Source organism: Engystomops pustulosus, chromosome 1 (assembly GCF_040894005.1).
Source record: "Engystomops pustulosus chromosome 1, aEngPut4.maternal, whole genome shotgun sequence".
Classification (NCBI taxonomy): domain Eukaryota; kingdom Metazoa; phylum Chordata; class Amphibia; order Anura; family Leptodactylidae; genus Engystomops; species Engystomops pustulosus.
In genome coordinates, this window is record NC_092411.1 from 93,282,272 (window position 1) to 93,307,092 (window position 24,821).

At 41.7% G+C, this 24,821-nt stretch overlaps 1 protein-coding gene across 3 annotated transcripts in view; it reads left to right on the forward strand.

The window, feature by feature from the left end:
• CORO1C (coronin 1C) overlaps positions 1–24,821 on the forward strand; it is a 40,961-nt gene that overhangs the window by 13,290 nt on the left and 2,850 nt on the right. For 2 of the 3 annotated variants that reach the window (XM_072147701.1, XM_072147718.1), the window contains exons 2-10: positions 8,301–8,500; positions 16,640–16,762; positions 17,251–17,380; positions 19,656–19,837; positions 20,622–20,741; positions 21,850–21,954; positions 23,244–23,389; positions 23,892–23,949; positions 24,215–24,460. In XM_072147701.1, coding sequence (XP_072003802.1) covers positions 8,306–8,500; positions 16,640–16,762; positions 17,251–17,380; positions 19,656–19,837; positions 20,622–20,741; positions 21,850–21,954; positions 23,244–23,389; positions 23,892–23,949; positions 24,215–24,460 — 1,305 coding nt within the window. In that variant the 5' untranslated portion in view covers positions 8,301–8,305. Of the gene's footprint in view, positions 1–3,019; positions 3,157–8,300; positions 8,501–16,639; positions 16,763–17,250; positions 17,381–19,655; positions 19,838–20,621; positions 20,742–21,849; positions 21,955–23,243; positions 23,390–23,891; positions 23,950–24,214; positions 24,461–24,821 lie in introns of those variants that run through there. The other variant, XM_072147710.1, reaches the window with a different exon arrangement.

Sequence of the window (24,821 nt, forward strand, 5' to 3'; positions counted from 1 at the left end):
ACAAGCAGGTCACATGAGCTACTAAAACATGAATCGACCAATACTGAAGATGCAGTATTTTACAAGGAAGTTCATATATCTGTACAGTAAACCCTTGATTGACATGACATAGAAAATGGAATGCCTAATATTTCTGTACATGTGTGTGTCAGTGGATCCCTCCAGTTATGCATCATGTTGTGGAAACATGGGGTCAGGCTTGCCCTATCCTATTCTTTCCATGGCATCTGGCTTTTGTTGATGCCCTCTGCTCAATATAATATCCCTTTACTCCTTTTGGTAGGTTTCTGACCTTCTAATTTATCCTAATTCCCTGGCCATGTTAACACCGGGCAGCGGAATAAGGATGCTTTCCAGAAATGATGCGTGTGACTGCAGACTGCTGTGTGACCCAGAGCCAAGGCATCTGCTCCCTTTATTCTGGCGTCTTGTCTGAATGCCCTGTAATCCGCCAGCAATGAAGGAGAATTACAATGATGTGTGTAATATATAAATGGGCAGTGAAACTGTTAGCAAGTAAATGGCTCCCCCCCCCCCTACACAAACATTTATGCGAAGTCTGAACATGGCCTGAGGTAGGCGGAAACTAGGACATGTTCACATAAGGGAATATTTGCTTCATAAATGTAATTCCATAGGTATTTGAGGTTGTTTCTGCACATTCAGATGAAGAGACATGGTGGGAAAATAACCTTGCTCCGTATGTCAAACACTATATAATGGCCCCACAGCTCGGACTATCCTAGTTAATTTCTAAAAAATAAAGAAAATAGGCAGTGGCAGATTGCTAGGACTCCTGGGGTGAATTTTCCAGCCCTTTTCTTAGAGTACTTCCTTTCTTGGTCTTCCCCTGGATACAAGTTGCCTCCTGCTGGCACTACTTGTAGACCTCTGAGACCTGTATAAGGTTTACCAGCATGGCACTGCATCCTCACATTGTTCATATGATCTTTCCTGTCTAGCCCCTAAAATAATCTATTTTTATTTCTAGTATTATTGTGTTGCTTTTGTTTCATAGCAACCCCAATCCAATCCAGGAATGGTGAAGGTTTGGGAAGATCTATTGCTTTCCATAGGATAGTTTACTTTGCCTTCTTACTGAAATGAGCTTTGAATGCATCCATACAGAGACCTTTAATGATGGCTGCAAGGTATTTGCTGTAGTGTAAACAAGACTCCGGCTGGAACAATTATAACGACTAGTGGAATTTTAGTCTTGGAAAATCCTGGTATTCTGACAGTCATCTGGTTTCAATCGGGTCATTTTCTGGCTGAGTGAAACTACGGCGGATGGGATTGTTCAGCCTGCATAGTCGCACTTGTCTAATGACATGTGGCTGGTGTTTTGATGTGGGAGGATGTAGCACCTGCCTGGTGTCTTGGGATCAAAGTCTTCCTAATGACTTCTGTCCCACCTAGGCTTCGTCCAGCATTGACAGGTTTTTGGGAAAGTTTCCCTAAGCTTTAAGTCATTTTCACTCTGTAGTGTAATACCAACATAAAGATAACTTTTCTAACCTGTTATTCTAAGGATAACAGATGGTAGACTGCTGTAACTTACCTGCTCGTCATGTAATCTGGGAGACTGAATCATTTTTATTCAGTCCTGAAATGCTGCCATTATTGAGACTTGTAAACAATTATGCAAATGAGCTACAGTGCATCCCGTCTCCGGCCGCGCTCCCTTTGTAGCCGGGTCCGGCCTGTGCATCTCTGACTGCAAGTGATGTCAGCCAACTGTCTGCAAATCTCACGCATGTGTCCCCCCTCCAAAGCATTCAGGTAAATTACCTGATACAAGCATGCCCTTACAGAATTTGTGTTTCTGATCTGCATAAGTGAGTTGTAGGAATTTGGTTGGTATGGTTGCTGAGTACATCATTCTTGTGTACATCCATACAAATATGCTCATTACAGGGAAACAACTACTGTAGATTTACGAACCAGACAATTTCAGAAGACAATTCCATTTCTTTTAATATAAATAAAAATCACCATAGACCCTAACGGAAAGCGGGCCTAAAAGATTGTTGTGTATTATATACCTTATTATCTGTGGTTTTTATTTAATTCATTCTGGGAATGTATATCTGCAGGTGCAGCCAACCATCAGAGGGTGCATTCACACGGCAATATGCCCGCCGGGTGCTGGAGAGGAGGTATCCCCTCCTCCCTCCATAGAGCCTGCGGCTGCGTGTCGCTTTTTCCTATCTTTTCCCGGTGTCCGGCGCGGAACGGTGCCACTTGTTTGGTGCAGTGGCGCTATTGCAGTTTATGGGGACATCCCCATCAGCGGGTGCCTGAATGTAACCTATTACAGTAATGTTCTATTCTATAGGATTTATGACAATCCCATACACATATAGAAGGAAAATGCGAGTGGAAGTGCCTTTCCGCTGTAGGTTTTTAATCCACACAACTAAGTGAAATAACATTTAGAACAGTTTATGTTGCAGAAGTCAAGCCATGCTGTGTTGTGGTTTGTGCCACTTTGTACCAGTACAGCGGTTGGGAATAATACAAATCCCATTCATGCTCTGCATACTAAATTCTCAGTATGTCGATTTATTAGTTCGGAATATAACTTGTTCAATTTAAAGTTTGAGTTCTCCCCTCCCAGAGCAAAAATGCAACTTAATACCACAACAGAAACCAGTCAGTTTTGGTTATGTAGATTCGGAGGCTGTGTGCGTTCCGCTGCTTGTTCGTCATTAGATTTAAGTTTTCTGGCTATTATGGGAAATGCTTTGGAACAGGTTTTTATGCACAAGGTTCTTTGACATGATTATACAGATATTGCAGATTCTAAATGTCTTTTAGCAGTTGCAGGATTTCTGTATATACATCTTTTTACACTGAGATACATTCATAAAACAACTTGCCCTTTGCCCTCTTTCGGCATGCTAGAAACATTCTTGTCCCCTGTTGACATAGCAAGTGTTACACCATGGTGTTGAGCATGAACATACTTGACTGTACCGCCTTGGCTTGTCCAGGTATGCAGCCCGGATGCATAATGAATGTGTTCTCAGACCTGGGAGCTACCTACACAATTGCATCCAGAATCTCCCGGAGAGCTTGAACAATCTTGTTGGCGTTTCATAGATTGGCTATACATTTCTCAATCTTTTGTTCCCATGGGAGAGGACTCTGTGGGTAAGTGCTCATGTGTTGGCTTACTTGCCTTTAACCATTATTCTAAACAATATGGCTTGTCCATGTGTGCATTAGTATGTTGGAGCTGGGTGAGATTGCTGGCTTGTGATTTCTAACACAATAGTTTTCCATTCCTGGGACAGAACTATACAATCTGGGTACAGGTAGCCAGCCAGTGGTGTAGTGCAGACCAGGGACCTGTAAGGTGACATCGCCCACAGCTCACCCAATGTACCCAAAGATTTAATATCTTTCCACATGCTGCTTAGAAAACCACAGCACAACTTGCTTTTACAATTTGCAGATTGTGAATTATTGCTGCTATACCCATGGCCATCTAATGGCAGATTTGGTGAGATAAGCATTAGGTTTCCAACCTGAAGTATTGGATGTTAAAATGTCTAATTTGCTCTCCGAGAGTGAAATCCCATCTTTGAGCCCTATTTGGTGCCCAGTGTTATTATTTCCATTGGCTAGAAAGGCAAAGAGATTACATGTGTTAAGCAACATTGAACTCTTCATAGCTAAATTGTCCTGTTTACACTGCAAACGGCTCAGTAACAAAGGAAACCTCGCATTACAAACTTCTCATTCCTCTGAAATGCCCCCAGCTTTACAAAATATTCAGTCACTTCCCTATCTTAAATCCATTTCCTCTGCTGTTCCAAAAAGGAAACTTATCATGAAGTCGGTACAAGTCCTATATAATTACCAACCACAATCTGACTTCTGTGTTGTATCATATTTGATATCTTTGCTATGTTGAAAATGATTACATTTGAAAAGTCCTTCACTAGAAGTATTCACACAGTGCAGTTTTGGTGCAGTTTTTGATTTGGGTACAACATCTTAAAAGAAATCTACCATGGGGAATCTACTTTGAGATATTCTCCGTCCAGGCAGCAGCTGCATTTCTTTCTCTTTTGCAGAACTAGTTTAATGCTAATAATTTGCTAATTTAATTTCTAAGGCTATTGGGGCCGTGGAGTACCCTAAGACAGCTTTGGGGGCGAAGGCTTCTCCACGCCCCAGTTGCCAATACTGACCTGCCTCTAGCCATTGTGGCCCCTCTCCAGCGTCATTTGAGCTCTGTGAATGAGCAGCAGCACCCATTCGTCTGCTGGCGACAACATACTGCGCTTGGTCAAAGCTCAGATTAATTTACTTATTATAGCATTAAACTTTATTTCTGCAGCAGTTGCATCCCTGAATTAGTGAATAAATGGGATGCAGCTGCTGTCTGGAAGGGGAATATACCATGGAGAATCTCTCAAAGTAGATTCCCCATGGTAGATTCCCTTTAAATAAATGTAAACCCTGTTCAATAATTATGCTTCAATTATTGTTAAAAACTATGACGGAAGAACTAAACACGGTTTTGTTGATGTTTTAATTCCTCTCTGTTCACACCCTAAGTGTCTATACACATGGCATAGGAGGAGTTTTATGGGCCACTGTAGACAATTGACAAAGGGTCAGACAAGGGTTCAATCGCCTAACAAATGAATATTAGTGTTTTTTTAATATACCTGACCCTGGGTTATTCATGTTATGGAGCTGATAGGGTTGTACAGAAAAAGGGTAATTTTCTCCTAAGACTAGCTCCCATCGTTCCCTATTGCTCGAGAGTTTGACATTGCATTTTATCATTATTTTATTTGTACAAATCCTCCAAGAATAGATGTGTTCCTGTGTTAATGCTCACATTCCTGAGGGTTTTTAACTTTTTACTACATCGCATTTTGTAATAAACACATGGTTTTTGCCTACTTGAGTGTGGTACACCGCAGCAACAAAGGGCATTTGAAATCCATCGTTAGTCTCCTCTTTACACACACACACATACATACACTCACCGGCCACTTTATTAGGTACACCATGCTAGTAACGGGTTGGACCCCCTTTTGCCTTCAGAACTGCCTCAATTCTTCGTGGCATAGATTCAACAAGGTGCTGGAAGCATTCCTCAGAGATTTTGGTCCATATTGACACGATGGCATCACACAGTTGCCGCAGATTTGTCGGCTGCACATCCATGATGCGAATCTCCTGTTCCACCACATCCCAAAGATGCTCTATTGGATTGAGATCTGGTGACTGTGGAGGCCATTTGAGTACAGTGACCTCATTGTCATGTTCAAGAAACCAGTCTGAGATGATTCCAGCTTTATGACATGGCGCATTATCCTGCTGAAAGTAGCCATCAGATGTTGGGTACATTGTGGTCATAAAGGGATGGACATGGTCAGCAACAATACTCAGGTAGGCTGTGGCGTTGCAACGATGCTCAATTGGTACCAAGGGGCCCAAAGAGTGCCAAGAAAATATTCCCCACACCATGACACCACCACCACCAGCCTGAACCGTTGATACAAGGCAGGATGGATCCATGCTTTCATGTTGTTGACGCCAAATTCTGACCCTACCATCCGAATGTCGCAGCAGAAATCGAGACTCATCAGACCAGGTAACATTTTTCCAATCTTCTACTGTCCAATTTCGATGAGCTTGTGCAAATTATAGCCTCAGGGCGCGTTCACACGTTGCGTTTTGACCTGTGTTTTCATTGCGTTTGAAATGCATATACAACAGCTGAGGAGAGGTGATTTGCCTAATTACATCACTGTTAACGTTTCCCTTTACAAAACGCATCGTAAACGCGATGTTAACGCATGTGTTAACGAGGCGTTAACATATGCATTTTGTTAACACATGCGTTAACATTGCGTTTACAAACGTAAACGGTAATGTAATTAGGCAAATTACCTCACATCAGCTGTTGTATATGCGTTTCAAACGCAATGAAAATGCAACCAAAACGCAACGTGTGAACGCGCCCTTAGTTTCCTGTTCTTAGCTGAAAGGAGTGGCACCCGGTGTGGTCTTCTGCTGCTGCAGCCCATCTGCCTCAAAGTTCGATGTACTGTGCGTTCAGAAATGCTCTTCTGCCTACCTTGGTTGTAACGGGTGGCGATTTGAGTCACTGTTGCCTTTCTATCAGCTCGAACCAGTCTGCCCATTCTCCTCTGACCTCTCGCATCAACAAGGCATTTCCGCCCACAGAACTGCCACTCACTGGATGTTTTTTCTTTTTCGGACCATTCTCTGTAAACCCTACAGATGGTTGTGGGTGAAAATCCCAGTAGATCAGCAGTTTCTGAAATACTCAGACCAGCCCTTCTGGCACCAACAACCATGCCACGTTCAAAGGCACTCAAATCACCTTTCTTCCCCATACTGATGCTCGGTTTGAACTGTAGGAGATTGTCTTGACCATGTCTACATGCCTAAATGCACTGAGTTGCCGCCATGTGATTGGCTGATTAGAAATTAAGTGTTAACGAGCAGTTGGACAGGTGTACCTAATAAAGTGGCCGGTGAGTGTATATATATATATATATATAGATATAGATATAGATAGATAGATAGAGATATCCTTCAATGTCATAGGAAAAAAGCTGGTTGTATTTGAGTCTGTGACGTAGCGGACACTGGTTATATGTGAGATAAATTTAGCTGTGCGCTTCATTCCTGGATGAAAGGTATTTTTTATTGTAATAGGCGTCAGAGTAGATGAAGAAATAGCTGTTCTGTTCCTGTGCATTGTTTAGAGAGAACGCATAGTCATGCTGGAAACCAAACCTGGACATAAAAGGGTAACGATTTCCCTAGGTGGATTACTGATTTTGTGTGGGTACTGAGAGTAGTTCTTGCCCAAGATGGTAATCTCCCAAAGAGCGGCGTGCGACTGAAACCTATTTTTGGCCATATAAAATGCGTTTGAATGTTAATCTCCTAGTATGTAAAACAAACTCTGCTGGTTTTCTTTGTCGACACTTCTATAACCCTACGGCGCTGGAGAATAATGGAGCTGATCAATGATTTTTCAGGAGACTGCAGATATAGCTGGGTGCAGCCTGTTCCTCAAGTATGTAGATAAGCTGTGTCCAAAAACCAGGAATGCCTACTAAGCCAAGCAATTCTCCTCTTCAGTTTCTAATAAAACGTCTACTATATTGTCCACGGTCAGATCTAGCAGTACCCAGATTGTGATACAGCTTCACAATGAGGTGTCTGATACATTCAGTAATAAATGCAGGATCTTTCTTCTCTCCTGGCAGCGTAAGGGTTACTTTTCGCTTGCATCCATGCTGTTGATCCGCTGTCAGCCATAATTGGCTGCGGACCAGTAGCAGACGCTTCCTTTATTATTCTTGAAGTCTCTGCAATTCTGATGTCACTACTGCCCCTTGTCATGGTCTTCAAGAAGCTTCTTGGGTGTGATACGTTGCAGTGTTAAATGCTTCTTTTAACTCCTTTCCTGGTTTTAGTGATGTTCCCAGTTCTCTCTGTGAAATGGGGCCTAGTGGTGACTCCTGTTCTTTCCCAATCTGTGATTATGCCATAATTAGTATTGCACTTCTGTAAATGACAAGAGAGCGTATGACTCAATGTTCTTCGTTGCTTTACTGCATTGCACTTTACTGCATTTTATAAATGTAGTGTTCTGTATCCAGCACCCGTTTTTATCTGCTTCCTGCAGCTGGAAATAATGGACACATTCTGAGCCATCATTTTATTCAGCTATTCTGGATCCCCCCCATTTTCCACATCGCACTGTACAGAAAATATACCTAAACATCAATGCATCTACAGTAAACATGAGCAAGTTGCCAGTCGCATAAAACTTAAAAAAATGCCATAGTGCATCTTAAAGCTGGCAGATTCCAGCTTTGCCCAATGTGCAGCACTGTAATCTACAGGAGTCGCGTTGATTTACCGTCAACCGTGTGGGAGGAAGCCATCGATTTTTGGAGACACTGACTATAAATTTTTAATTCACGTAATCACCAGTGCTAATGATAGAGCCTGGACGGCTTCTGATGTCACTTAGTAACACTTTGCCTTGCAGGTAAGTGTATATGAAAGTGATGCATTGCTTGCTTGTATGCGGAGTTTATAAATTGACAATACCAGTTTACAAGATTATAGACCTGACACGGACCTTGAAGAGCCCAGGTACTTTCCCTGGCCACATACTGCATGTTCCAAGTTACCCTGAGCTATATGTAAGTTTTCTTTTGTGTGTATTTTCTATCTATCTATCTATACATAGTGACTTTTTTTTTCTTTTGTGTTTACAGAAACAATGAGACGTGTAGTTCGACAAAGTAAATTCCGGCATGTCTTCGGGCAGGCTGTGAAGAACGATCAGTGCTACGATGACATCAGAGTTTCCCGTGTTACCTGGGATAGCTCTTTCTGTGCGGTTAACCCCAAATTCGTTGCCATAATAATAGAAGCCAGCGGTGGAGGAGCTTTCCTGGTGCTGCCATTACAGAAGGTAATTTTAAAGAATTTTTTTGGGATATACTTTTCTCCTTCTAAATGCTTTTCTCCTTTTGAAACCTGCAACTTCTAGTTCTGAACGTATATTCTTTGGTTACCAGAACCATTAAATAGATTGTCCAAGCTTTAAAGGAAATCTACCATCAAAATGGAGCATGATTACTCATAGATTAGGCACCATGACTGTGGTAATGTTCTTATATTTGTTATCCATGACTTCCTGCTTTCCAGGAAAATATGCTAGTCTGAGGGGCTACTATAGCCCTAATATGCTCTGGCTTTACAGGGTGTTACACTGTCTCACATTCCCATTCTGCTCTCTGTGTCCCTTTCCCCCCAGCAGCAGAGAAAGTTTCAGCACATAGCGGGAGGTGGGGTAAGTGCTCCTTGCACAATGCAACAGCCTGTGAAGCCAGAGAACATCATTAGCATAGTTGTAAACCAACTTTTTTAGAATGAAGGAGGCGATGGTTAACAAATAAAACAGAATTGCCACACTCGCGGTGCCTGGATCTAGGCAGTAACTGTTGGAGTGGAGGTTTGTGAAAACAAGAAAGTTATACTTGCCTTTCTCCAGCACTGGTCCAGCACTGTGACTTTCATCACAGCCGGCCTCTATATTTTATTGAGGCACAGCGATGACGTCATGACCATCGAGCACTCCCACTCCAGCCTGTGGCCCATGTGTGCCTACACAGGCTGGAACGGGTGCAATGTCAGCCCACTAACATAGGACCCATGGATTGTTTATGGCCCTCATGTCTTCAGCATGTGAGGTACACTTGCATATCAATGACTGTATTTATGGATTGCCCAAACTGCAGACTCCAGCAGGAATTTGTGGCTCTGGCCGCTGACACCACAGCCAATGGGTGTAAACCCATTGAAATACATGGGGCCATTTACTACCCATTAAAGCAACATCTAGCTAGCTGCACTGACATGTTTGTGCGCATGTGGGCTTAGTCATCTACCGGGTTACAGCACTGCGTCTGACTATCATATGCTCACCTATAGAGGAGAATGTGTGTTTACTTCTTCTTGGTTTGTCTATACTAATGTTGATCTTATAGTGTATCTTGTATAAACACAAGTCTGTTCACACCCTTTAATGACATAAATCTCCTTTGTTCTAAACTGGGAAGTTTAATAGTGGCCTTGCCTTGTGTTCCTACATATGAACTCTAAAGATCTCTTTGCTTGCCTTGGAATGAAGTGGTCTAGGAGAGTTGATCACCTCTATATTCTAAGATCTTTGTAGCCTTGTGTATACATTGTTCACCCATTAAATGAATGGGAGCTGATGTGCAGTAACACATTATAGACACACAATGACCTGATAGTTGTGACCCTTGTACTCAGTGCAAGGCCCTTCTTTTTCTATTAATTCCTTTGATTTCCTTTAAGGACATCTTGTGGGCAGCAGTGTGAGCTTGTGATTGTGTGATCTTTGTTGGCTTTCATTGTTTGTAGATTAGGCGTTATGCTGTGCTATATTGTGCTTATTACCACATTAAATATGAGTGTAAATGAAGCGTTCCCGTATTTGTGCGCCATGTTGACGATTGCCAGGGCTGACAGTCTCTTGGCCTCACCCTTCTATGTTATTGTGCAATCCTAAGCAATGACGCCATGCATGAACATGCTGTGTGGTTTGGTTTTATAGCCTTCAGATGTAAAATGAGCCCATAAAGAGAAGAGAAAGAAAATCATTAATACAGAGCTCCATAGGACATTAAATATAGATCATTTGGTACCTAGCTCAGAATTGTTATCAAGGTTTTTTTTTTAATCTGTTCCTGTTTGGTTTTTCTCATTTTGTGCTTTTACTGTAGAAACATTGCAGATGTGGATTGTGAAATATTCTGTGTTATGCAACATTTGGAAGACATGGATGTTTGGCTTACAGATTGAACATGTTCTTGATTCTGTGGAATAAAAGCAGCAGGATAAGGTGAATACAGTAGTGTGCCTGAGACCATGAATATTCTCATCACTGGTCTGGATACTGTTGGAGCACATGGGATTTTGTTCATCCATGGAATTGTTGGAAGTATTTATGAGAGGGGCACAATACAGTTTGGAATGGAGGGAGATGTGTACTGGGCTGGTCTCTAAATTGGCCCCATCCCCCATGTGGAATCAATAAAAGTAAAGAAAATGAGATTATGGCTGTCCTGGGGTTAGATCACAAATCAATAATGTGCATAAAGAGCTTTTAGCTCCCTTCCCAGGAGTCCTTTTGATATAGCGTGTAGCACAGGCACATTTCTGCCTCTTGGGCTTGTTGATTCAGCCCTGCCCTGATATTACCACAGCGCTGGGAACATGTTATTGTCTGCACCTCTGCAACCTGCTATCTAGATGGTGACTTAAAGGAACACGCAGCCTGTGAAAGGGTCGTGTATTAGCCGCGGGGCGAGAATTACTGTGTCTGTATGTAAATGTATTCATATTCCTAGAACTGGTTATCATGGTAAGGGACATCAAAGAGCCTCGCTGACAGACACGCCGTTGCCCAAATCGTTGCTTTTGAGGAAAGATGAAACGGCAGTTTGCATTGAGATAGATGGAAGTCTTATGGGAAGGTCCTGCTCACACAAGCCTTGTTAGATTGTAGCACTGCTTTGCCTCTCCTAAGGTATGAAAGCAGAGTGGAGAAATTGTAATATATTACGGAATTGCATGGTGATACTTACAGGACATCTACAACCAGAATCAAGCATTGTAAACCAAGCACACTTGCATGTAGGTTTTCCACATGCAAGTGGAAACATTATGCAAGCTTGAAACATTATGCAAATTAGCCCGAGGGGCTCCAGGTTCCATTAACACCTATGGAGCCCAGAGCAACTCCGACTCATTTGCAGAATTATCTTTTTTTTATTTTTTATAAAAGCCAGGGCAATAGAAGCTAAAAGAGGAGCAGATCCTGCCAGAGAGGGCGCACACCTGTATGTCAGTGTTCTTGGTTTACCATCCTTCATCCTGGTGGTAATGTCCCTTAAGTTTCCTTTATATCCTCTGCCTTTAGCAGAGCAGCACATTGGTTGAAATACCCACATTGCCTTGTGTAAAACACTGACCAAAAAGGGGACATGTACATGGGCATTAATTTTGCCCTTGATGTTAGGGCATTGCCACACACTAGGACAACTTCATGTGGATGAGCTTAGGCCTGCTTATCACAGTATAACACATGGTCCTTTCCAGCAAAATTGTGCTTCGAATGGGAGGCCGGGGGTGTCCATAGTGTTTTACAATACTCTAAGACACTTGATCTGTGTGAAAATGGTAAACTGATGTGACATGCAAGACATTTTGGTGAAACTAAAGCTCTGTAATAGTAAGTACAGATATTTTATCTAATGACAGATGCAGAAGATGAGTGAGTTCTATCCTAATGCTGTGTATGTAATTCTGATCAATGTCCTCTAAGAACCTAGCTATACAGATCCTCTGCTTTATGCTGCAGTGTCTCCAATTTTGCCTATAGATAACTGGAAGTGTAAAAGCGTTATAATGTATTGTGTGTAGTGGTAACGCGCTTCCTGCCTCGTCTTTATATAGAGAACAGGAAACGCAAAGAATGAAAGATACAGCATTGGAATTGCTTGCACAGCGTTCATGTGGCTTCAAAGAAATGCTGTGTAAAAGCATGGAAAGGAGAAGTGATTATTTTTACTTCCTGTATGTATTTTAGTGTTTTGCTAAAATTTTATTCAAAATGACATGAAACAATATTATATAACAGAACTTTTAAAGATTCTTTCATATATTTTACAATATATGATCCTTTAGGTTACGATCAAATGGAGGTTTCTATATATTTTCTCAGCTATAACATACAGATCTTATAGAATATTGTATAGCCGTGCCTACCCTGGTATGTATTGGTTTCATTACATAATTGACTACGGTAGCAGTATGTGCTATGCAGGGGCTTTGTGATGAAGAATGGTGGTCTGTAGGACTTGCTTATGCCTTGCTAGTTCATTTAAGAACCTATGCGCCATAGTTTTGAAACTAGAAAATATGAGCATAGTGATCTGCTTTTCTGATCCCTAGTTTCTCTATTTTAGGTGTATTATGCTGTGTGACATGGTAAAAGTCAGTATTGTGACTGCAGACATAGGCACAGCATGCTATTGCCATGATTCCCTGGAGGTAAAGAGTTAACTCACCATGCTGCCGCTGTGTCCATGCCCACAAGGCACACACCCTGCTGTCATCACAGCACAGAGACAATGCAGCCAATGAGCAAGCAGTGCAGGGAGCAGGGATTGTGCCTGTCAGGGTTCAAATCCTCCATGGCCTTATATGGTAAAATGTAGTGTCTGGGCTGGGGAGCGGTGGCCGGGGAGGAGGGAGGCCGTGTGAATACTCCCATGCTACATCACTCAATCATTGCTGTATTCACCGCCAGCCGCTGTATAGGAAGGCTGATCCTTGACTGCGTAATCCCTGTCCTTTTCAGATACAGTACACACACCCACACACAGCCTTGGATTATTTCTACATTGAGGTTAATGCTGTGTTGCTTTTTGTTTTCATCCTTTTGTATCCTTTCTTTTTTTACTGGATACGATATGTAACTTGTTGGATTCAGCCAACTTCATAGAAAGCAGAGCGAGTAGGTAATCTGTAATCTGCAGAATAAGGGGAGACTAAAGAAGAAACAGTCTAGAGACATATTCACACCAAAACATTAATCTACAGACACTTCACTATGATCAAACCTCTGTATACTTTCCAGGAGCAGAATTGCTGATTAGCTGATGACCTACTAATCGCCTATCCTTTGTGGTGGAAAACCCCTAAGACTAATGGATTTTTAACTTCATTAAGGACGGGGACAAAAGTAAAATTCAGCTTGATAAACCAGGGACACTTGCTCATAGATCCAGGAACAGGGACTGTGATGTATAATTGTCATCCATGGCTACTTCCTTGTAAAATCAACTTTTAAAATTATGTTATCTGGCTTTACAGGCTGTTACACTGTCTCGCCCTCCCCCTGCTTCCTCAGCAGTGAGCACTTCCTGCTGTAATCGCAGTGCTGAGGGAGCACGCTTAGCTTTTTATTCCCCCCCCACCCCCCACCCCCCCATTTTCAGTCCAACAAGCGTAATTTAAGCCTAGGGGAAGTGATTGATTCACCATATCTTGCAGTATATGGCAGCTTTGCTATACATCTGTAAAAATGCACCACCTGCATAAGTGACCGGTCCTGGAGTGTTATATAGACTCTAGGCTGTCATTGATGTAGATTGTCATTCCCTAATGACATCACAGGGCGCAACAATCTGAGCCAATGTGGTGGCACCCATGTACCACCAGCTTTTATACACCACACAAAGTGAATTTTGATTATAAACTGATGTAACAAACAAAGGTATTCCAGCCTGAAGAATTTAACTCTTAAGCACTGATTTGGTGCAGTTTATGCAATAAGTCTCCCACCAGTTGTATGGAGAACCGGCATCCTCCATTCTGACATGTTCCTGCCCCAGTAAGTAGTAGTAGGCATTGTAGTCATACCTAACCTGTCACTACATTTGAAGTCTTTGAAATGACAAATGGGTGTCCCAGTTATCAGACCCCCAACAGCCAAGCTTTATTTTTTAAAGGGAACCTTTCAGCACAAAGTGACCTCATAAACCTCTACCAGTATGTTGTCAAATGCCTTGGTATCTTCAAGATGGTTTCTTCATGACCCAGTGTGGTACCGTCATCCAGAAAATCTACTTTGAAGTGAGATGCATACTGATTATATGAGGTCATGATGGCAGAGTTAAGCACTCATCACTTCAGAAGGTCCCATTTTTTTGTAATTGATGGTCCTGTGTGCAGGGAAATCACTAACTGGCTCTACAGAAGTCTGATGATGATGCCCATCATTCAACAAGGGACATTCTAAGATTTAGAGGGCTTGACTTCAGTGCTAACCTCTCTACTTGACTTTATAAAACTGTTTCAAAGACGACCTGTGGTTTAGGGTCCCATTTAGTGTCTTAAAGCACCTTGACAGGTTCCCTTTAAAGTTGACTTCTAAGTTGATTTTCTAGATGATGTCGCCACGTTGTGCCATGAAAGCAGCATGATCTTCAAGGTGTTAATCTGCTTGACAGAATATGGTCAGAGGTTTATTAGGGCAATTTAACTGAATTGTTAAAGGGAACCTGTCAGCAGAAAGGATAACTGCTTGAGGCTAGAACCTACCCCTTGCTGTATAGAGTCGCATACCAGAGTGAGGCTTTGCTGTGAGGATCCTGTGTGGGTGACGTTTCCTAATACAAGCTGCAAAGCACATGTTACATGCCAGGCTGCTTTCCAAGCTCCAGACAGTCTCCAAGACAAGAACTTGAAAAATGTAAGCGTGGATACTAGAAAAAGCATTGTCGCTGCCAGTAAAGTGCTATGCTCTAGGGAACCTCTGGAGCCTGCATGTGGTTGGCGTCCTCCTATGGGCTAATGACTGGTGAGAGTAACTTACTGCTTTCTTTTTATTGGAAAAAAACAAATGTTGCCTGGTATAAGATTTATTCTGGACGCCTTGTTCTTTCCTCTTACATTTGATCCTTTGTGTCCAGTGATACTATGAGGACATCTGGCTCCGTAGGATAGTGATGTTTTCTGGTCTTACTCTTTATAGTGTTCTAGTAGAAATGCATCAGGCTTCCAAATCTCAGCTTCCTGCCCCCTTTTTGTGTCATTGTGGTTTCCGATAGCCGAATATTGGATACTGGAGATATCCAGTTTTCAGAAAACATGGCTGCCTTCTTTCCATAATTTCCATACTGGTATGAGCCGAAGGTGGGGGTTTATATATATATATTTTTTTTTAAAGAAGAAAGTAGCCGTGTTTTCAATATTTATATGTAGATGTTGGTATACAAAAATATTTTCAGTGCATGTTTTTTTTAATCTCCAGACATCCCCTTTAAGGGCTTATTAAGAATGATGATGTGCGGTGAACAAAAACATTGGTATACACGGCTGTCATTGTGCAGGTTATCAGAGAATACAGCTGTTGTATCCAGGCTATTCTTACAATGGTTTCTTGCCTTGGACAACCTGTATATAGGTCAGAAATCCTGCTTTAATGTAGGATATGTCGGTGATGTAGACTTTGCTGCTTGTATATGTATGGAGGGCTTCAGAAATCATGTTCTGACCGTGAAAATGATCCAATCCCACCGACTGCACAGGACTGGACTGGACTTGTATCATACATGATGCAAGGACTCCCTGGCTTTGGTATTTAATTCATGAGTGATCCCTGTAATGTGTGACCTTGACTGCTTTCTAGAAATCCTGGCTCTGATCTTCCCGCTCCAGGAGAAATAAGTGTAGCAGACCAGAAGCTATCTGCACATTATGGTCATTGCTGTGATCATACATAGTCGCTCGCATGAATGACCTTTCAGCAATTGACCTTCCCAGACTTAGTGAAGATAATGGATGTATTCAGAATCTGTTGTGTAAAAATGATGTAGTGGCCCTTATGCAGGACGTTGGATAGAAATGCATATAGATACACTATAGAAATATTTGTCCTGTCTTGTACACTAATACGTTCTTTAGTAACCTGTGTAACGCTACGTGCGCACAATTTTGGTCATGAGCTGGACTTGCGTTATGCATGGTCACAGCTTGCGGCCTGCATGAAGCTCAACGGACCATTCACTAATATAAAAATAGTCAGAACTGTTCTTAATGGATCGCTCCTAGATTTTAGGATCCATGGAAAATGGCAGTAAAAAAAACACAAAAAAAACTATGCGGGTAGCATAAGCCCCATTCACACAGTGGTATTATCTAATAATATTTGTATGCCAAAACCAGGAGTGGAACAAAATCCTGAATGAGATGCTAGTCTTTGTATGGCACTGTTCACTTGTTCACTACTTGTGGCTTCCAAATCCTGCTGACTGATTATGGCCTTACTGAGGGTTTCTGTTCCCTCCTGATTCATACTGCTAAACACTTTGGGCTATGTAGTGACATTATACTTTACCACAAATATTATCTCTTATTGTTTTATTATTATTCAGTGAAATATATATTTTTTGTACGGTATTTATTTTTTTAATGTGCTCCTCCTAACATCCTATTTATTTTTTTTTCCTAGTCTGGAAGAATTGACAAGTCCTACCCTACAGTGTGTGGTCACACAGGGCCAGTGCTAGACATTGACTGGTGTCCCCACAATGACAATGTCATCGCTAGTGGCTCTGAAGACTGCACAGTCATGGTAAGTACTGCAGCAGTCCATTGTATGCTTGGAGGTGTGCTGCTGGCTCCCCCTAGTGGTACATTGTAGAAGGGATTCATGCAAGACCTATGTACACTTCATTGTACAAATAAGAATAATAGAACATTAATAGAAAGCAGTAATATATAACAAGGTGTGCCAAGTACTTTATATTTTACTTGGTTACCTTTCTAGCCTCTTGAGTTGCATTCAAGGCCTCACTGTCACTTTTTATGAAAGGAGTGAACATGGTCCAGGAGAAAATACATTGCATTTGCTCATGGTTTTTGATACATACATATATTATGGTGGATTTCTTCTTGCTCCACTATAGGCTTTACTTGCTGCTTGAGTAGGTTTTTTAAATTTTATTTATTTTACCTCAAAAGTACTTAAAATGGCATTTGTTATCAGTTTAATCCAATTGTAATGAAAATGGTTGTTAAACCCAGTGAAGTAATGTGAAATATCTCGCTTGTGTTGTGTAGGTATGGCAGATACCAGAAAATGGGTTAACCCTTCCCCTCACAGAGCCAGTGGTGGTGCTGGAGGGACATTCCAAGAGGGTAGGCATCGTGACATGGCATCCTACAGCCCGAAACGTGCTGATGAGCGCAGGTATGGTGACAAAGTGGAGCGATGAGATTTTAAAAAATAACCATTGAGCTTAGATGCATATTCACAGCATGATTTTTACTGTGGATTTTCCCAGTTTTACTGTACCTGGGGTGATATTAGTAGGGTAAATCCATACTAAAAATGCTACAGGATCTTTAGTGAAAATATATTGGAAATAATATGGTATTGAAGCTATGCCTTCATACTATATGCAACCGGTAGGTCATGTGGTTCAGGCACTCCATGTACAGGCGGTCCCCTACTTAAAGGGAACCTACCACCACAAATCTACCTATAAAGGTAGATTGGGTGGTAGGTGGATCATTGGGACGTGAGGATAGCCCTTTTAAGGGCTAATCCTCACGTCCCTGCACTTTTTTGAGAACTTTAATTTGATATTTATTCAAATTTACTTATGTGGCTACCGGGGCGTGGAGTAGCCGCTTATGAGATTACACGAGGCGGCTACTCCACGCCCCGGTAGCCACTTTACCCCTCCTACTCACCCATCTTCGGCGCGCAGCTCCGCGTAGCTGCGCGCCCTCGTCCGGGGAGCCTGCCGTCTGCGCATGCGCAGAAGAGCAGGCCCGCGCCTGTTTCGGAGTTGTGACCGCGCAGGCGCGGGCCTGCTCTTCTGCGCATGCGCAGACGGCAGGCTCGCCGGACGAGGGCGCGCAGCTACGCGGAGCTGCGCGCCGAAGATGGGTGAGTAGGAGGGGTAAAGTGGCTACCGGGGCGTGGAGTAGCCGCCTCGTGTAATCTCATAAGCGGCTACTCCACGCCCCGGTAGCCACATAAGTAAATTTGAATAAATATCAAATTAAAGTTCTCAAAAAAGTGCAGGGACGTGAGGATTAGCCCTTAAAAGGGCTATCCTCACGTCCCAATGATCCACCTACCACCCAATCTACCTTTATAGGTAGATTTGTGGTGGTAGGTGCCCTTTAAGAACACCCGATTTACAGATGACCCTAGTTAAAGATAGACCCCACTTTGACCTCTGGTGAAGCTCTCTGAATGCTTTACTATAGGCCTAGACTGCAATGATCAGCTGTAAGGTGTCTGTAATTAAGTTTTATTGATGATCTTTGGTCCCATTACAGCAAAAAAATTTGAAAACTCTAATTGTTACTGGGGCAAAAAAAAAATTGGGTCTGGATCTACAATTATAAAATATACAGTTTCGACTTGCATAAAAATTCAACTTAAGAACAAACCTATGGAATCTATCCTGTGCGTAACCCGGGGTATTGCCTGTACGCTACTATATTAGGAATCCTGTTCCTTAGTGTAGCAATCAGTGTGGTCCATACGTTACACACCTAATACTACTGTTTAAGTAGACCCTAAGCTGGATTGGAGGTTTAATGTGTTAAGGCTAGTTTTCCTCCAGAGAGGTCTCCTCTGTGTAGCTCAATCAATGGTGAAGAATGCATTTTGGTGGCTTCCTACTGACTCTTTACCTAAAGATGTCTGCAACTACAGTTTTAGTTGCATCTGATGTCTCCACATGCTTACAAATATTTACCTTCACAGTTGGTCGCATACATAAGAACATGCAACTTACGGACGACCCCTAGTTACAAACAGACCTCTGTACAATGGTCATTTACTTTACTTTTGCCTTAGGCTACATTCACTGATACAACAGTTATCAGAGGTGTCTGCAAAGATGTGTTATAGTTAATCCTGGTTTTAATGACCATCCAACATTTTTAAAATCCAATTGTCACCAAAAAAAGAGACCAAAAAAAAAATTTGCCTGGAGTTACAATTATAAAGTATACAGTTCCCACTTGCATAGATATTCAACTTGAGAACAAACCTCCATAACCTTTCTTGTACGTAACCCGGGGACTGCCTTTAGGCCTCATTCACACTGCCGCATGGGGGATGTATATACGGCCGACGTATATATGGCCATTATACTTCCCCAACATAGAAGTCAATGGGCGCACGGCACCCTACGGGGGCGGTACTGTGCAGCACACGTGTGGCACCGTACCACTCCGTACCCCGTGAAAAAATAGGACATGTCCTATCTTTTCACGGCATACGGCGCCGTGCGCCATATGTTCCTATGGAGAGTGGCAGGGGTGAGCAGTGCTCTCCTCTCCCCCCGCGCTGCCGTGTGCCCGCAGTGCTACGGTACGTCGGGCAACGGTAGTGTGAATCCAGCCTTAGTCGGTTTTTATTTTATATTGAAAATTTAGGTTTGAACAGGATACAGTCACACAGTGATTTTACTTGGCATTGTCCTTTTTTATGTCCCCAGGTTGTGACAATGTTGTTATTATCTGGAATGTGGGCACTGGGGAGGCACTTGTCTCCCTAGAGGATATGCACAGTGACATGATATACAGTGCCAGCTGGAACAGAAACGGCAGCCTCATTTGCACGGCCTCCAAGGACAAGAAGCTACGTGTCATTGACCCACGCAAAATGGAGTTAGTAGCGGTATGTAGATGGGATCAATCCTGTACAGTGGTTAAATATCACTTCTAATAATAATAATCTTTATATAGTTTCATCAAATTATGCAGCACTTTTTCAGCTTTAACTTAATTTTTCAGTTAACAGAGCCGTATGAAGGCTATTTTAGTTTAATTCGTACAGTTTACTAGGATGCAAGCTGAGAAAATTAAAACTATTAAAAACCAAGTTTCACCAATTTCGTATGCCCTTTGCTTTCCCAGATTTCATTATGGCACAAACTGGTTGCATTTGGGGTAGTGGGGTAGTGTGAGGAGAGGGGGGGGTAAAAGGTGCCTTTCCCCCCTGGAGTGTGTCAAAGTTATAGCATTATGGTGGTCTTTAGTTCCCTGACACTGCCGGCTGTTTCTTAACTGGTGCCACAGAAGCGACTGGACAAAGCTGGTCCCAGACACCCCAACCTCAGCAGTGTGGATTTTCAGGGTTCTTGGAAAACCCCTTTAATAATCACTTGACTAAAAGGGGTTCTGCTCTGTTCATGTCTATGGTGCTGGCAGAGATTGCAGAGTACAGCGCTCGGTTATCGAGATGCAAGTTCTCATGAGGGTCACATCACTAAGACCCCCAATGATCAGCATTTTAGACCCTATTCACAGGATAAAGTCTAACTTGTGATGACTGGAGAACCCCTATAAAAGTATATTGTATTGTTAAGGGGTTAAAACTATTTCTTATTTTGCTAAATAAAATGTATTTTTAAATTTATCACTCTATCATTCAATATATTTTTTTCATGCCTTTTCTACAGGAGAAAGATAAAGCACACGAAGGAGCTCGGCCCATGAGGGCAATCTTTTTATCGGACGGCAGCATTTTCACAACTGGGTTCAGCCGTATGAGTGAGCGCCAGTTAGCGTTATGGAATCCGGTATGTGACCAGACGGAGTAAATCATGGATGTGAAACAATTGGTGTGTGTCTGATCAGGACTAGTAGATTAAAAAAAAAGGAGCACTTTTGTGTCATTTTGTGCCAGTTTGAGGATCCCCACACACATGATATTGACGATGATGATAAATATAGCAATCCTGGTTTACTCCTTTAAATTCCTCTCACCTTCCTGTTAGAGATTATTGCACCATTGAGCGACCTTTTATCTCTAGTATCTGCTGCGGGGGGAAATCCCTGGGAACACGACCTCTGGCCATGAGCCAATCAGCCCAGGTTCCCTTTTACTGCATACAAAAAAGCAATGAATGTTTGGAATAGTGCGTGTTTCTCACACATTTGCACATACAAAGACTTGCATCACAGCTCAGACTAAAAATCTAATTACAGCCTTGTACAAAAGGCAGGAGTCTTCTCTATATTGGTGGCTTCAGTGTGGTGTTTTTGTATTTCACTACAATTTCATGGAAAATGTGACTATGTTAACATGTGTTACTGGCAGGTAGCCTTTCACAGTGCAAAATGAGAGCCCTTGGAGGTAGGTTGTCAGACATGTTTTATGCATGAAGCAAAGCTAAGATTGCTGTGTGCACAACACTTCTAGACCTCAGCGGAAAACGCAGTTATACATGTAACACATCCTACTGCTAGGAGATGAAGCATGTAGTCACTGTTGTTGCTCATGTGATTTGATACTTGGTTTTTTCATTGTAACATTTACTAATGATGTCTGTTCTTGTGAATGGTTACCTGTGTGTAATAATATACACTTTGTTATGGGGAGTGTAGCGCAGAAACTAAACCTCAAACAGTCCCTGACATTGCTGAAACAGCAGCTCTGGAGGTTTTTTTTAAATTTAACTTTTTGTTTTGTGCCGTTTCTAAAATATATTGACAAGGAGAAAGACTAGATCCAGTTGTCCCGACAAAATTTGACAGCACTGACTAAGTATTGTCATTGTGTATTGATATACAAATGGATAAACAAATGGTTAACGACATACTTATTTTACTTAGACATGAAAGTATATGTGAAGGGCATCGTTTATGAAAGTGACTTTTGTTAATCCTTTTTTTCTTTCTGTACAGAAAAGTATGGATGAGCCTATTGCACTACATGAAATGGACACCAGCAATGGCGTCTTGCTGCCTTTTTATGACCCAGACACGAGCATCATTTACTTGTGTGGCAAGGTGAGATGGATAGATTGTATTCTTCATTGCAAATGAACAATAATAGGGAGTGATAGGTACCTTTTTATGAGCACATGTGGTCCCCTACTTAAGGACACCCGACTTACAGACAACCCATAGTTACAGACAGAGCCCTCTGACCTCTGGTGAAGCTTTCTGAAAGCTTTACTATAGCCCCAGATTGCAAGGTGTCTGATGAAGCTTTATTGATAATCATTGGTCCCATTACAGCAAAAAATGTTTAAACTCCAATTGTCACTGAGGCAAAAAAAAAAATTGATCTGCAATTATAAAATATACAGTTTTGTCTTCAATACAAATTCAACTAAAGCACAAACCTCCAGAACCTATCTTGTACGTAACCCGGGGACTGCGTGTAGAGGGCAGGCAGTCTTCTATACTAACAATGTGCAACTTGAGAAGTATAAAAACCTTGTAAACCCTTGTAAAGGCTACTGATATCTGATATCACACTAAAGCCATTTTTTTTTCTATTTAAAATTGAGAAGCTTATCCATGGGCATCAAATGCAATTGGTAATGTGAGCCAACATAAGGATTGCAATCCTAGTTCTTAGAGTTTTATTGATATATGTTATGCTGGCTGGGGTTTCTTTTTTTATACTCCAAGACCCTTTTACTAAGAACCTGTTAAAAATAATAATGACCTTATGACATTACGAACTGCAATTCATTTGTAAAATAACTAGCATAGGTTATAAACTACTGGCCATACACATAAGATAACTGATTGATTGATATTTCCTCTCCTATACACTATTACTTGCACAGTTTACTTGGTCATGCATGCATATGTTCTATAAGGGAAGACGAGACCATCTATAAATAAGTACAACACAAGTACATTTCTCCTATGGTGCCTACTGTCAGAAGACCTCATACACTTCACATAGTCAACTGACAGGGGCCTGATATGTTGTACCATGTTCACAGATGCTCACAGCCTCAGCATGTATGTGGTGGTGTAACTTTATTACAGATTATTCATCATCCAGATAGGGATCCTAGTTTGACCCCTACAGATCAGACAGTTATCCTGTATCCTGAGTGTAATGTTTTATGAAACCAAGCTTTAGACTTACAGAACATGTCATGCTTTGTTCTGCACAAGGTTTGTATGTGAGCTTTGGCTGTATCTTTGTATTTGTGGATTTATCTGCATAATTGCACAATCATTGGAGCTTAAGAGACAGTGAATATGTGAAGACGTACGAGGTTGTCTATTTAATTCTTGCCGCCATCTTAATGTTATCTGCTTTTCCTGTACAGGGTGACAGCAGTATTCGGTATTTTGAGATCACAGATGAATCGCCTTATGTTCACTACCTCAACACTTTTAGCAGCAAGGAACCGCAGCGAGGAATGGGGTATATGCCAAAGCGGGGACTGGATGTTAACAAGTGTGAGATTGCGAGGTACTAAACTGATGACTAAGCCTTTAAGTTCTGTGATCTATTCCTACGCCTACTGCCATTACTTTATAGGGAATTTGCTTATATGTCAAATATTTCATGTATTGGAGACCTGTTCAGGCCTGTAGGAGCATACCTTCTGTACTCTTTTGGTTTCAAGTGAAACTTTTGAAGTAAAATGTTAAGGCTTTGTTATGTGGGTCTTGGGCATACTTGTACTATTCTGTCACGTGAGCCTGTGTTTGCTGTTCTGTATTGACTACATGCCCAATGACTGGCTTGCGGCCGATCACTAGCCTTGGCAGTCTTGTATGTAGTCAGACATATTGTTAATACAGTGCAGTAAACTTTTGAGTTGATTTATGGGGTGTTAAATGCCTTTGCGTGCCATTTTGTTGCTCTTAAACCAAATATGTGAACTTTAGGACTTTTTAATTAAGTGTAGTAAAGAACTTATATTTTCTTCTGTACAAGCAAATAATCTTTTGTCACTTTTTTTCTTGAGGTTCTACAAACTGCATGAGAGGAAATGTGAGCCAATTATCATGACTGTGCCCAGGAAGGTGAGTGAAGTTGTCGTTTTGCATTGTACATGTGAAACCTTCTGGAAATGCTAAAAAGCAGAATACAAGAACCGCTCTCTGTGGGCTGTGCCAGTCTGCATGCTCTATCCAGCCATAAAATGAGACCTAAAGGCTGTTACGTATTACAAAGTGTGTTAGTACTTAGTCTTGAGGTAGCAACCAATATAACTTAGGTGTTTTATAATTATTTGTACCTCAGATTAATTATAATTTGTACCCCTTTTTAATTATTATTTTTCCATAGTCTGATCTTTTCCAAGATGACTTGTATCCTGATACTGCCGGACCAGAGGCCCCTATGGAAGCTGAAGAGTGGTTTGATGGAAAAAATGCTGATCCACTTTTGATATCCTTAAAAGATGGGTACACGCCAAGCAAGATCCGGGACCTTAATGTGGTGAAGAAGAATATTTTGGGAAGCAAGCCACTTGCACAAAAGAAGTCTGAGGCATCCAGCACACCTAAGCTGGCATCACAGACTTCTAGTCCTGTAAGTACTACAATAGCACCTCCTATTAGTTGGTCTGACTCGCTGCGCCACAATATGGAATTTTTTTACCGCACAGTCTGAATTTTCTGGTAAAGGGGGTGTTTTCTGTTTGGACCTACCCCCAGTTACTGAGGACACACTCCAAGTCAGAAAACTGCCTGACACTAGTCCTAAAACCTTCAGCAAATGCGGAGCACAGCATTTAGGGTGCAAATTACATGTGTAACATGTTGCAGGTGTTTCATTATTCTTCAGATACTCTTTGGCAGAAATATATTAACTTGTGTCACTCATTACATTTTATTGCATTCATTTTCTAAATCTCACTCTTTCTGTTCGTTTCGATACCCTAGTTGTGTCC